The 16,160-nt window shown below is 35.5% G+C and overlaps 1 protein-coding gene across 1 annotated transcript in view; it reads left to right on the top strand.

Moving 5' to 3' along the window:
• Nucleotides 1-16,160, top strand: part of LOC150106676 (piRNA biogenesis protein EXD1-like) — a 187,764-nt gene that overhangs the window by 72,605 nt on the left and 98,999 nt on the right. The window contains exon 6 of the mRNA XM_090392627.1: nt 7,336-7,422. Coding sequence (XP_090248753.1) covers nt 7,336-7,422 — 87 coding nt within the window. The remainder of the gene's footprint in view (nt 1-7,335; nt 7,423-16,160) is intronic.

Below are 16,160 nucleotides of genomic sequence, written 5' to 3'. Positions count from 1 at the left end.
TGTTTCTAATGGCTTAATTTGCAACACAAGACACAAATGAGAAAATATATGTATATTTATTTATTTAGTTATCAATAATTTGTATTTTGTACCTAGCATCTTCAGAGCACAAACTCACAGTATGCAACCAGCAGTAATCAGTTAATAGTGAGAACAATTTAAATTGTAACAGAGCACCAAGAACTTGAGGTATATTGAATAAAAACAGGGTTACAAGTATTAATTTGATCCTTTAAAATGGCTGCCTCCCAGATTTTTGGTAAGTTGATACAGCTATACTTATTGAGAAGTTTGGGGAATATTTTAAAGCTGCTGCTGATTCCAATAACAGTCTCTCCAACTTGTAATGACTTCTGTGCAGTACTTGTATAGAATAATAGTTCTTTTCATGTAATTCTATGTGAAGAGGTGTCCAAAGCATGGTCACCTAGTCCTGATTTGCCATAGTGTTAGTGCTGGATATATTTTTTATGTTCTCCAAGTCTGTTACCAAGCTTCCCATCTGTCCATAGCAAGCCGGGTCACAATTATGGGACACATTACATACATCCGTGATCTGAAAACGGAAAGAATTTGTCCTTAGGTGAATGGATGACAGTTGCTAGCGTGATATATCTCTTAAATGTGGTATGGAGCTTATATTTAATAAGCATTCTGGATATCCTTGCAGGTGTACCTTGAATATATGGGATAGTAACAGTTATGCTATGGTCTTGTGTATGAATTTATAGCCATTAGATAAAAAAGTAAAGATAGGTGAGTTCATTGGTAAGAGCAATGGTATTGTAACCCTTAGTTCCTTTTTTTTTTTTCATGTTAGTGGAAATTCTGTAAGCCCATCATATAAGAAATGGTAGGTGCCTATTTTTTGCACCAGGTGGTGATGGGTTGTGGTATATTGGTAACATTCTGTTGTAGCCTTTTTTTTTGGTGGCATTAGAACAGATATTGTTGCATAGGCATCTGTGGAGAGAAGGCGTGCTAGTAATATAACTTTCAGTATTATTTCACAAAAATAAAGTATCACATAGAATAACACATTATTTTTTCTTAATTTCTCAACTAATTTCGTGAAATTCTTTATTTCACTTCATCAGGATAATTACATGAATAAACCAAAAAAAACTGGAAAATAGGTAATAACAATTAACAACCCTAGTGAAAATATTTGAACATGAATAACAATAGGAAGCATGCATTTGCTATATTCCTGTTTATCTGATTGTTTTGAAGGTTGATGTAGGATTTTTTAATTAATGCTCTGTGTTTGTTCTATTGTAGCCATTTTTTAGTAAGATTGAACTTCAGTATTGCAACTCTCTTGGTTCCTGTTTTTTTCTATGTTAGTAGGAATTCTGTAAGCCCTATCAAATAAGAAATCGTAGATGCCAATTTTTTACACCAGATGGTGATGGGATGTGGTGTGCAAGTAATGTTCTGTGTTTGTTGGCTTCCTATAATGGAAATTATGTGTGAGAAAAGACTGAGAAATTGAGTGTGTTTTGTTCAGATATCTCTACCAGTGTATCCAAAAACAATAAAGACCTGTTTGTTTCTAATTCAGCGCTGAATTTAATTTGAGGGTGAAAGCTTGTTGAGGTAGGTGACTCAGTCTTCTAATTGGGTAATAGTACCAAGCCAGATGATAAAATAAAATATTGCTGACGTATTTTCACCAAATTTTAGGTTGTGTTCCTTGATACTGAAAGTTTTTTTTTTCCTTCAAAACCACTCCATGAATAGGTTTGCTGACAAAGGGGGGGGGGGAGAGCCCATTGCTAGTCCTTTCTGCTGTTCAAAATGTTTATCTTCAATAGGTCTCAATGGTAATTCTTGTTTATGCACCTTAGGGACCCTATATATTCTTGGAACCAGAGGGTTTCTATCTAGAACTTGTTTTTTTTTTGTTTCCTCAGACCAGTTTAGTATGTTTTATTATTTTTTTTATTTTATTAAGTTTTTGGTCTTATTATGGCAGTATCCCATGAGTTGATCCAACTTTTCATAGATGTTAGTGTCATCTAGAAGTGATTATGTTTTTTATATGTATTCTACTAAGTTCAATATACTACCAGTGAGTTGCCTTTCTCAGCTTTCAATACCATGATGTTTTTAACTTTTTTAAAGTACGACTGAGAAAAAATGGGCAATATTGTGGATTTTATCATCAATGACAGCCTGATTTTTAGAATGGATAGCAACCTGTTCAGTTTTATGGCTTAATGCAAACACAAAAAATAGAGATACAAATCTGGAAGAGATTTTAGCATCAGATTCCCTACACACATTCTAAACAATGAGAGTAATATCCCATCATTTGAAAATACCAGAGGGAAGCAGCTTCATTGATCTGACAATTTCAAACGATGCTGTTTTACCTCTAATTTCTGAATGGAGATGTAAGGAAGAGGAAAGGTTTTCTGATGATTGCACATTAAGTGTCATCATCAGTAACAAAAAATTAAATGGAATATACACAAGACAAACCACCATAGCAACTTTAAGTACTTCACTAATAGCATCAATCTAGATACATTTGCAAAAGAACTGAAAAGAGAATTTTCAAGCTTAATCTCAGAGCATCACTTCACTGTGACAAGCAAACAACAGCTTACTTTAGACAAGAACTTAGCCATCTGGGCATCAGCACAAGTTGATATAGGCTTCCTTGCTTTTATTAGGTTTGAAAAAAAAAATCCTCTGAACAAACACTCAAAACACCTGAGAAGCTAAACATCGATGGCAGAAAATCACTACCTTGGTGGAATGATGAACTAACATCCTTAGAAAATGTGTAAATGCACTCAGATGACTATATATCAAAGAACCTATAACAATCAAGATTTAAGACAGACTAGATGACAGAACTACTATAAAGCCAAATACAGTTATCAGTCCAAAATTACAAACACAAAAACACAATAATGGAAAAAATTCTTTACTCTTTCAACTGTATGGAATCCTTAGAACTATTTATGTAAGTTAGCAGCAAGCAAGAATAAAGCAACACCTATATTATCAACTATTAAGAAAACAGATGGCTCTTACACTAAAAACTTAGCAATAACTGCAGCAATAATGATAAACAAGTTTATTCCTGATAATAACAAATCAACAAATGAAGAAATCCACAAAACCTACAGTGGAATGGAAACAGACATAGACACTCCTAACGATGATGAAATTGAATCAGTATTAAGATAAGTGAATCCAAGGAAAATCCCTGGAATTGATTGAATAGCCAGTGACATACTCCTAAGAGCATTTGTCGAATTCCTCAAATTCATAACAACAGTTTTCAACATGTCTAAAGAGAGGGTGATTTCCTTTATTATGGAAACACTCTAAAATTATACCCATAACCAAGAAAAGAAACATCTGACAAAATTAGCAAATGCAGGTCAATTAGTCTCATAAATGTTGCTGGTAATGTACTAGAATAACTTATGATAAGCTGAATAATGCACTTTATCGGGTTCAAGAGCCCTATTAAGCAGCAATCAGTATGCATTGAGACCTCAATCAAGCACAGTAGATGCAATTATGGAGGCTAAAGAGTTCACAGACGATAGTCGCAGCAAAAAAAAATACTGATCTCACTCTGTGTACAGGGAGCCTTCGATGTGGTGTGGTGGCCAGCCACAAGTACTCAATTAAGATATTTCAAATGTTTAAAAAATCTACTCTACTTTATAAAAAAAATTATTTTATAGACAGAAGAGCAACCATGACATTGAAATCCATAGCTGTAACGAAAGAAGTCAAACAAGGTTGTCCGCAAGGTTTCTGGCCTATCCAGTACAACTCATTATTAAGACTTCCTTTCACTACTGAAACAAAAATTATAGCTTTCACCAATGATGCAATGATAGTGACTCGGAGTAGGCATGTGAGAAGAAAGTTACCTTTAATAGCCCCAAGTCTAAAGTGCTCTTCATTGTAAAAAAAATTGAAAAACAACCTGTAAAGATCTGCCTAAACGGGGAAGTTCTAGAGGTAACAGTGAGCTAAAATACTTAGGAGTAACAATAGATGAAAACTTTACATTTAACAAGCACATTTCATATGTTGTCAAACAAAGCTTACAAATGATAAACCTTCTAGCTAATTCAGCAAGGATAAAGTGGAGATTAGGCCAATGAGGGCTGAAAACAATATAACAACTTATACTACAATTGATATCTTATTCTGCACCTGCTTGGAAAGATACACTAAAATAAAATCTAAGAAAAGCCAACAGAAGTTAAACAGTGTTCAATACCTAATAGCTATATAGTTTTTTGCCAGCCTGGTTGGTCAAGTGGTTAGTGTATCCACTCTCCAACCAAAAGGCTGTGGGTTCGAATCCCACCATGGGCATGGATGTTTGTGATTGTCTGTGGAAACTCTAGTGGTGGTGGTGGTGGTCAGCAGTAGATGGCATTGGTGGAGTTGAGGTCAGTTGGTGGATTGAGTGGAGACAGAGCTGTAGAACAGGTGCCCTCCCTCGATGAGTCTTTAGGCTCCCTGGAGGTGGCTAATAATAATATAAAAACAGTTAGTTAATGTATGCAGGACAATTTCTTTTGAGGCAGCTTGTGTTATTGCAGGTCTAACACTGATCTGTCTGAAAATGCAAGAATTCTCTCTTGTATATGAAGTTACTTCTGGAAGATATAATGGAAATGCCAACATTGATCCAAATTGCTATAAACTTCCACTTCACTACAGTAGGTAGTCTCACCTAGAAAAGAAGACATATATTAAGGAGAAGGAAAGCTCTGAAAGTGACAGATTCCTTATATACACTGATGGGAGCAAAAAAACAAGGAAACATTGGTTGTTCTTTTATTGTATATTACAGACAGTACATTAGTCAAGAACACTGCTCTAGACTGCATCCCCTCTGTTCCAACAACTTGCTATAGTTCATTCGCTTACATATATCTGGGAATTAGAACCCAACATCTCTCATCAAAAGACTGCAAAATATAGATGGCATAAAAAAACCAGAACAACCGATCTAATGTTAATAAAGCAGACAATAAATCTGGTATGGAATCTTGCTCTAGAGGGGTGGAGAATTCTGCTGGGTGAGGGTGCATATTGGGGTAGCAGGAAATGGGGAGGATGGATCAGCTGGCTAAAGAAGTGGTTATAAATGAACGGTTAGAAATAAGTTACCAAAAGTACTCAAAATCTGCTATAAAAGCACTTACAAGAAGAAATAAGCCTGAATTTGTGTGAAGAAGAATGGAAACATCTAAAAATGGATCCTCAACAAAAAAATTCTTGCCGTGTATCAGAAGCAGACTCTGTCTGAGAATATGCAGCATCTCTCCAGGTTTAACCACATGGACATAGAAAATTAATGCACTACCCATGCAGATTCCATATTCTGGAATCACCATTATGCATTTGTTGTCCACACTTTCAACAGACTGTTGATCACTTAATGACTGTCAGCTATTAGACTCCATTCGGATGCCTCTAATGCAACACATCATCACTCTGAGAGACAAGTGGCCAGTGTCAAAGCAAAAAGTTATCCAAAAATATTACTCAGACTTATTTAATTTTGTCAATAAGATCAACTTCCAGTCATTGTAATGTAACATAAATTACTGATAATGTTTGAATTATATAGTGTAAATCATCATAACGCTAATTACAGGTATAGACCATATTGGTCTATACCTGTATAGGTGGTATATAGGTGGATTGATCCGGTACAGTGCGTCTTATACGATAGAAACATAAGATTTGATAATGATAATATTGGAGTCTTGACAAGTAACAGACTGATTTGGAAGAAAATTGTAGATAGGAAGTTAGTAATGATGTAAATTTTTCATGTAGTACTATCATATCCTGTACACCCCTTGAGGGTACATGCCAGGAATTTGATGGTGATGATGATGACGACGACCATATTGGTCTGTTCTGGTCTCATTATCCATTCAATATTCTTTTTCGAGGTCTACTCTGCCTTCTGTTTCCAATTGGCTTATATTTTAGTATTTGTTTAGGATATCGGATGTTGGCCATTCGATTAGAACTTCCGGTCATTGTAATATAACATAAATTACTGATAATGTTTGAATTATATAGTATAAATATACATAGATATAAAAATATTAATGTCAATATGAATTTAAATGTAGGAATATGTACATACAGATGTAAATATATAAATGTAAATATGAATATTGATACGAAACTGTCAACATAAATTTAATATAAATGTTAATCAGTTACTTGGAAGCTATATGTAATATATACATTATATGCAGCAGAGCATGTAGAAAATAAACTACCTCCTGGTGGGGTCACTGTTTGGAGGGAAAACACACACAGAGAGAAAGAGAGGGAAAATTGATTAGAGAATATGCAATTAACACACAAAAAAGTCTGTTAATTGCATATGTGTAGTGTGAATGGTAGATTAAGCATTACAGACAGTGGGTTATGAGTATATATATATAGCTTTCGGCAGTGAGTCCGAAAGCTATATATATATATCCTTGGACTCCATGGAGAAATTACCTAATAACAATATTAGATAACTTCTTTCAATTGTCAGGCTGACACCTGACTAGCGAGATCTTTGCTTGATTTGTGAATCAGCACAAAATTTTTCAAACTCCGTACGTTATCAAAAACCAGTGTGTGTATGCCTAGAAGGGTGGAAAGTGTGATCAGAGCCAAAGGAGTATCCAGATGCTATTGAGGTAGGTGCAATTTAGATTTTGGAAAAATCTAAATTGCACCCACTACTTAATTTCAATATATATACAGTATAAGAAAATTTCTTGTGGATTATCTTTGAAAAGATTGAGAAACAGTGACGTAGAAAGTAAATTAGAATTTATACAATGCCAGTATGTTTTATAAGTACTGTTCTTTGATTGTTCATTTAAGGTTTTTTTTTTTAGTTAAAAGAAATATTTATTTCTTTTAACTAAAAGAAAGAAATATTTATTTCTTTTAGTTAAAAGAAAGAAATATTTATTTCGTGCTTAGCAGTTATATATCACAACCCATTTGTTATTTCATTATGTTTTATTTTATTATGTTAACATATTTGAAAATGTTATCCTTGATCCAGTATCATTATTAAAATTATGCTTGAAATTGCTTCAGATGTTGAAAAAATAAAAATAATCATTTGCAATCATTATAACATTTTGCCCCTGTTTTATGAATTGAATGACCCGAATTCAGTACACTGCGATATGAATTGAAACTGTAAAGTAGTTAAATTTTTGACTGCCATTTAGTAATTTATATATAAGAATTTATGTATAAAGTGTATGATTTTATATCCTTTACTTATTAAATTTTGTTTTCATATAGATGAAACACATTAAATCACAGGTCATTATTGGTTTAGCAGTTGAAGGTGTTGTAATTGGACGTGATGGTGAAATATGCTGGGTTAATGTAAGTCAGCTTCTGTTTATTTGAACAAATTCATTTATCAAAAGTCTGGGGGGGCTCTTAATAAATTATATGCTATATTTGATACTTTAATCAGTGATAAATATTGTGGATAATATAATACTATGCTTCCATGGCTGCTGGTTTCATTAGCTGCCCTTAGAAAATTGACCTTTGTTTGAAGAATTGAAATAGGCATAATTAAGAAAAATAATGGTGAAAAACCTACATGAAATGATTTATTTCGTGTGAAAATTTCACCCAAATATTAAAGGAAGACAGTATCAATTTAAAAATTTATAAAACCTTTTAGCCTCTGCCACAGCCCAGATGATGAAAAATAAAATAAAAAATAATATATACATACACTGGTGTCAAAAAGCTAAGGATGAACTACATTTTTCATGACTACAGCCAAATGTGGACATAAGTTTATTGCCAGCATACTAAGAAATATTATATTACATATTATATTACACAAGAAAGGTGTTATAAATTTCACACAAATTAAATGGCAATACATTTTTGGCAGAAGTTACAAATTTCCTAAGGATGTAGTTAAGGATCCTTTCTTTTAGGCTTACATGGTGATCCGAATGCATTTTTGAAAATTATGGAGACAACTACTGTGTTTGAATAAAAATTTTAGTTTAATATAACTAAAATCTACATTCGACATTTTGACCTTTATGTCAAGGTCATCTTCTGGAGCATACAACTATACACAGGAAACAAGCTATACTACAATCAAACTGGTTTGTTAAAGACACTGACCAACCGCTACAACAATTGTTGACCTGACCTCTGGTGAGAAAAAATAAATAAATAAATAAAATAAAATAAAAAAAAAATATATAAAATAAAAAAATAAAATAAAAAATTATACATAAATGCTAGAGTCCTATTATTAGTGTTGTCTACTATATACATATATTCACATCATTCCAGCCAGTTGGTATGAAATGGTTTTTAATACTAGCTAAGGATTGGCTAGAGTCCTGACTTATGCTGGATCTTTCATATTAGGTAGGCTGAATGTGTGCCATCCAGATCCTTGGAATTTTCATGCCATTTTCAACACCATCTTCAACAAATATCAACAACAAAGATGGCATGAAAATTCCAAGGATCTGGATGGCACACATTCAGCCTACCTAATATGAAAGATCCACATAAGTCAGGACTCTAGCCAATTCTTGGCTAGTATTAGAAACCATTCCATACTAACTGGCTGGAATGATGTGAATATATGTATATAGTAGACAACACTAATAATAGGACTCTAGCGTTGATGTATAATTTTTTATTTTATATTTATTTATTTATTTTTTATTTATTTATTTATTTATTTTTATTTATTTATTTATTTTTTTTCCTAACCAGAGGTCAGGCCAGCAATTGTGGTAGCAGTTGGTCAGTGTCTTTAACAAACCAGTTTGATTGTAGTATAGCTTGTTTCCTGTGTATAGTTGTATGCTCCAGAAGATGACCTTGACATAAAGGTCGAAACGTCGAATGTAGATTTTAGTTATATTAAACTAAAGTTTTTATTCAAACACAGTAGTTGTCTCCATAATTTTCAAAAATGCAAAAATGCGATGTAGTTAAGGAATTAATGTACATCTCTTAAAGAGAACTATGCAGACAGACATTTCAGTATGGAATATGTCCACTTCAAACTGTGATGCAGCTCTCACAATGTTGTACTATGCTTAACTCAAGTGATTCAGGAGGCAAACTGGCCCACTCCTCCTTCAGGGTGGGGATAAAGCCTTGTTTGTTTTCTGGAGGGAAATTTTGATTCACTATTGTGTCCCAAGCATGTTCTATGTTGAGATCTGGAAAGCATACTGGCCACTCGATTCGATTAATATCCTTGGTCTCTAGAAGTATCTCCACTTCTTATATATGATGTGGTGTGGCATTGTCATCCATAAAAATGAATTCTTTGCCTACAGCAGTGTTTCTCAACCTGTGGTTCACGATGATAGGACAAGTGGTCCTCAGGCAGACTTACATTAAATAAATAAATATATATTTTTTAATTATCCAAACAAACAAATTAAAATTGAGTAAGTAAAAATTATTGAAATAAAATGGATACTTAAAAATACCAACAAATAGTGGCAGAATGACGAGTAATAAAAAAGGGGTGAAGTGAATAACAATATGGTTTTATTGCTTTTGCCTTCCTTTGCTATTTTGTCAGGTTTGAAGTAAACATGTGTTATCCACATTTCAACCATTATGTTGGAGGTTTAATGGATTTTTTACAACACTCAAAAAGAATTAAAATAGAATTTAATACTTCCTATATTTCGTCCTAGTCACTAGGACATCTACGGGGATTACAAAGACAATTAATGTAACATGCACACAAAAACTTACAATACTAAGCCCAACCACGTGGGTGACAATAAAGTCCTATCTAGGTGGAGCGCCCTCTAAGGGCAGTAGTAGGTGGCCTGGAATGTAAGGTGGGACCTCTGGTGATGACTGTTTCCCAAATCTTCGGAAGCTTAATGCAACCGTATTTGTTAAGATTTGGTTGGTTTCTGAGAGCTGCTGCTGCTTCTAAGAAAAGTCTCTCTTTCTTGAATTTGCTGTGGTGGAGCATGGTGGTTTTCTTCCATGATACTCTGTGGGTGGTGTCCAAAACATGGTCAGCCAAGCCTGAATGGCCATAGTTGTGTTTAACGATGTACGACTTGTGTTCCTCCAGGCGGATGGATGCTGATCTGCCTGTCTGTCCAAAGTACGCAAGCTTACAGGAACAGGGTACTTTGTAAACTCCAGGCAGAGAGAGAGGAGGGAGCTGATCTTTCGTAGAACGGATAAGGGTAGCCAGTTTGCGGTAAGGCTTATATGCTGTGTGTAGGTTATACTTTTTTAGTATCTTGGCTATTTTTATAGCCAAGATACTAAAAAATTAAAATAAAAATTAAAATAGCCAAGATACTAAAAAAGTATATAATGTCCTCACAGCACTTAAGCCTCTACACAAGAACACATTTTAACCAATTGCTTGTTGTTTATTGATTTTTGTTATTGAAGGTTTTCCTCCTTCAACCAAGGCTTGGTATATCTTCAAAGTGCTAAGTGATACTTGGACAAAATGTGTCATGAGTTAACCCCAGTATTTATATATTTTTCAGAAACATTTTTTAATAATGGAAAAGTGGCTTAGAACTAGGACTTTGAAAAGAAAAGCAAATGAAACAGGTGATGCTTACCCTAATTGTGATTCATGTGTTGTAATGGCAAGTAAATCTGATACTATTAAAGTAGAAGAAACAAGCAGTTCAAAGAAAAAATACAGTAGGAAATATAACAGTTCATATTTGGAATTCAGGGTTACTTGGGGAGATGAAAGTGAACAGAAACCTTAATGTGTTTTTTTGTGTTATGAAGTGTTGTTGAACGAATGCATGAAACCTGCAAAACTCCTACTACATTTAGTAACTAAACATCGTGATATGAAAAATGAGCCGATTGAATTTTTTCCGTGAACACTTAGGAACATTAAATCATGGGAAACATATAGTTTCGGCCATAGGTTTGATTAATAGCAAGGTATTGGAAGCATCCTATCTCTTAAGGTTGCACATAGCGAAAACAGAGAAACCTCATTTTATCGGGGAAAATTTACAACTTCCAGTTTTAAAAGATGTGGTAAAAACTATGTTTGGGAACAAGTTACTAAAAGATGTTGATTTGATTCCTCTTTCAAATGACACTGTCGGTTGGAGAATTAATGATATGGCAGGTGACATAGAATCTCAGTTAATCGAAAGAATTAAGAAGAGCCCTTATTATGCGTTACAAATAGACGAGACTACTGATGTTACAAATGATGCGCAGTTAATATGCTACATAAGATATGTGCATGATAACACATTCATAACGATATTCTATTTTGTAGAACTTTGTCATCCCGAACAACTGAAGAAGAAATATTTCACACTCTCAATAATTACATAATACACAAAGGGATCCAGTGGGAAAAATGTATGGGCTTCTGTTCGAATGGAGCTTGTGCCCTTACAGGCAGGCACAGTGGGGTTGTTTCTAAGGTCAAGGAAGTAACTCTGGATATGAATTGGGTACATGGTTTCATACATAGGGAAGCATTAGCCTCCAAAGGAATGCCACCAGAATTTAAAACTGTGCTATGCAACGCTGTAAAGCTAGTTAATTTTATTACGGCTCGACCATTAAATACCAGGTTATTTTCCATACTCTGCGATGAAATGGGCAGTGAATATATAAAACTTGTGCTTCATTCTGAAATTCGCTGGCTTTCCAGGGGCAAAGTACTAACAAGGTTATTTCAATTAAGGCACGAAGTTTTATTGTTTGTAAATGAACATAATTCTGATTTTGCATCACTCTTTGTTTATGAAGCATGGTTATCAACATTATCCTAACTTTCAGTCACTTTTTTGAAATTAAATGAACTAAATCTCTCCCTTCCTTCAGGGAAATTCTTCAACTGTTCTTGATATAAAGGCATTCGAGAAAAAGCTTGTGTTATGGGTTAGTTATGTAAAAGACAGCCAATTTCCACCACTGGCCACACCCTTATGAAGGTGTGTTGCCAGTATAGTGTGAGAGAGCTTTGGTCAAATGTTTAGCTCGTTTGTATGTGGGGGAATCAATGCCATCTACTATGGGACGTAATGGCACATTTTCCTTGTGAATTTTTTGGGAGTCCATAAATACGGGGGGTCGGAGGTGGAGTTACATGGTTTTAATTTGTTGGTGATTTCCACAGGCCAAGAAGCGACCTTCTTAAAGAGCCTGTGGAGTTTTCTAATTTGTGAGTTGGTGGGATTGTACTCGATAGGGAGGTAAGTGGTCCAATCTAACAATAGAGATTTCAGCTTACCTGTGTAATCTTTTTAGTTCAGCAATACTGTGGCATTCCCTTTGTCAGCTTTGGTGATTATTATTTTCTTGTTTTTCTTTAATCGTTTCGGTAGGAAGTTGCGGTTTCAAGATCACGTCCTTTTTTAATTTTACAAACTTTTTGATGTGTCGATCTCGTACTTTTTTAAATTCTTTCTCCGCTAGAAATTAAATCTCTAGTAGAGATTTAATTTCTTTACTGGGCATGTTGGTTTTAGGTGGTTTAGCTTTGGTCAGGACACAAGCTACATCCAGTCTAATATCATTGGCGAGGTGTCGAATCCCACTTTCAATCCATATCATGATATCCTCAGCAGGTATTCTTCTGGGCGCAATGGCGAAGTTGTGGCCACGTGCGAGGGGCGTCGAGTGCTTCAGGTTTCACACTAAGTGACGACAGGTTAACTACCATTTCGGTAGGAAGTTGCGGTTTCAAGATCACGTCCTTTTTTAATTTTACAAACTTTTTGATGTGTCGATCTCGTACTTTTTTAAATTCTTTCTCCGCTGCAGTGCACGAGATGTTGTATAAAATAGACCAAATTTCGTGGCTTAAGGTGCTTGAAAGGTCATCTTCTTGTGCTGTATAGCTGAGTTAGCTTCACTCAGGAAACGCCAAGTGGCGGCAATTTGTTCTCTGAGTAAGGTTTGGCTGGCATGGTTATAAATACGAAGTGCCTTTTGCGAAGAGAAACTGTGCTTGAATTTCACACAGTTAGGGATTACCTGGTTATCCTGGCAGCCCTTAAGGAAGGCGAGACGATTCAGTTGTCTTGATAGCTTCAACTTCAGTTTACCATAATGGCATGCTTTACATACATTAACATCTCCGTGGATAATCGTAATTCTCGTGGAAAGGCTTAGACGTTGGTTATGCATTTTCACTATATTATTTAAGGAAATTACAACGTACTAGGATATATATTAAAATAAATTTTAATATATTTCTCTATTTCGGCAACGTCACGTTGCCATTTTCAAGAACTTAAGTACAAGACGTGCACGCAGGCACAACAAAATAATAAGTGAGGAAGAAGTATGAGGCTATTATTTCTCCTAAAGTCCTGATGGTGCCCTCTAGTGGGCAATGTTGGTATTCTTGGTTATTTCTCGATCTAACAATAGAGATTTCAGCTTACCTGTGTAATCATTTTGGATATCATGACACGGATTGAACACGGGATTTGAGACCTTCCAAGCCACGTCGCCAACGATATTAGACTGGATGTAGCTTGTGTTCTGACCAAAGCTGAACCACCTAAAACCAACATGCCCAGTAAAGAAATTAAATCTCTACTAGAATTAAAGTAAAACAAGAAAATAATAATCACCAAAGCTGACAAAGGGAATGCCACAGTATTGCTGAACCAAAAAGATTACACAGGTAAGCTGAAATCTCTGTTGTTAGATCGGGCACATACCTCCCTATCGAGTACAATCCCCACCAAGTCACAAATTAGAAAACTCCACAGGCTCCTTAAGAGGGTCGCTTCTTGGCCTGTGGAAATCACCAACAAATTAAAACCATGTAACTCCACCTCCGACCCCCCCGTATTTATGGACTCCCAAAAAATTCACAAGGAAAATGTGCCATTACGTCCCATAGTGGATGGCATTGATTTCCCCCCACATACAAACTAGCTAAGACATTTTGCCAAAGCTCTCTCACACTATACTGGCAACACACCTTCATACATAAAAAACTCAGCCCACTTCAAAAGCCAGCATAGAAAAACCTTACACTCAAACACAATGGTCAGTTTTGATGTATCCTCCTTATTCACAAATGTCCCATTAAGAATCCTTAGAGCTAATCCAAGCTAAATTTCCTCCCGATATCACAGCCCTATTTCAGTTCACAATGAAGGTCGGGCTATTTTGTTTGGCAAGGAAAATTCTACAAACAAATAGACGGGACAGCCATGGGTTCTCCACTCTCCCCACCCTTGGGCAACTTTTATATGGAGACTTTTGAAGAAAAAGCCTTAAACTCTGCCCCACAAAAACCAACCATTTGGCTTTGCTATGTAGATGATGTATTCGCTATTTGGCTACATGACTCCGATGCACTCCTCTCCTTCTTAACACACTTAAACAACCAACACCCCAGAATCATATTCACCCTGGAAGAGGAAAAAACAACTGCATTCCTTTCTTAGACACACTAGTCACCCGCCATCCTGATTGCAACCTTGGTTTTCTCAGTATATAGAAACCCACCCATACAGGCAGATACATTCACCAACAATCCCCCCCCCCCCCCCTCACAACAATATAGAGTCATTAAGACGCTACACAACAGAGCTAAACTTATCTGCTCGAATGACAATGCCCTAACCACAGAACTAAACCACTTTCTCAGCCAATGACTACCCCCCCCCCCCCCCAAAAAAAAATCCAAAAAATATTGAAACCAGTAAACCACAACCCCCCCCTCCCCCTCACAACAAGGATTACTCTAAATCCATCACCATACCCTATATCCGAGGCACCTCGGAAAAAATCACAAAAATCCTAAAAAAACATAACTTAACTTCTTGTTACAAACCCATATAAAAAATTGGCATCCCTTTTCCACTCAACTAAAGACCAACCTCCCCCCCACCCCCAGACCTACCTGGTGTATACCAGGTCCCTTGCAGCTGTAAGCTGTCCTACTTTGGCCAAACAGGCAGGACAGCAAATATCAGAATTTCAGAACACAAGGACTACATCCGGTTTCACCAATACAGCCACTCCTGGTCTTGCTGACCATGCGCTGGATACTTGCCATAGAATATGGCGGAAGAAAGCCAGGATAATACACTGTAGCAAATACAGATATGAAAGGATTTTTAATAGAATCAGCCCTAAGAAACGATCCAAACCTCAACAAATTTGGCTGCATGAGACTTCCTCGAATTTGTGAAACCTACATCAGAAGACCTTCAACCCAATCGCCCAAGAATTCCAACATTGCCCGCTAGAGGGCACCATCAGGACTTTAGGAGAAATAATAGCTTCATACTTCTTCCTCACTTATTGTTTTGTTGTGCCTGTGTGCACGTGTCTTGTACTTAAGTTCTTGAAAAATGGCAACGTGACGTTGCTGAAATATAGAAATATATTAAAATTTATATTTAATGAATATCCTAATACGTTGTAATTTCCTTAAATAATATAGTGAAAATACATATATGCTGTTATGCACGACATATTTCATAAACAATCTATTATTTTAAAAAAAATTGTATTTTTCTCATAGTATAATTCATTAACAAAATAAACTGGTAATTATAAACACAAAAATTAAAATTGACACAATCTAATTAAATGTGTAATTGAAGAAAATTGAAGAAGTTACAAGTGGTGTACCACAAGGAACAGTGCTTGGTCCACTGTTATTCAGTCTCTACATTAATGATATTGGGAAGGATTTGATAAGTGACATACAGTTATTTGCTGATGATGCAAAGATTGGCAGGGTATATCATGAATGCTGTTGATATGCAGTCCTGAATAAGCTGGAATCATGGGCATTGGAAAATGAGTGTCAGTAAATGTAAAGTCATTCACTTCGGCATGATTACCTATCTAATGTCGTATTATATTGGTGGGATTAGGCTAGAAGAAACTGATGAGGCTAGGGATCTTGGAGTGTTAATAGATAGGAAATTGAAGTTCATGGGCCATGTGGCAAAGATTGCAAATACAACTCAAAAGATAATTGCAATGCTCAAACGAACATTCACGTGTAAAGATAAGGATATTATTTTGCCTCTTTACAAGGCCTTGATAAGACCTCACTTGGATTATTGTGCGCAGGTCTGGTTTCCGATGTGATTCTGCTATAT

The sequence above is a fragment of the Typopeltis vanoorti genome, chromosome 5 (assembly GCF_054136105.1).
Source record: "Typopeltis vanoorti isolate ZY-2024b chromosome 5, IOZ_Tvanoo_1.0, whole genome shotgun sequence".
In the NCBI taxonomy this organism is placed as follows: Eukaryota; Metazoa; Arthropoda; class Arachnida; order Uropygi; family Thelyphonidae; genus Typopeltis; species Typopeltis vanoorti.
The sequence above is the reverse complement of the archived record's forward strand: the minus strand, read 5'-3'. Positions and strand labels throughout refer to the sequence as shown.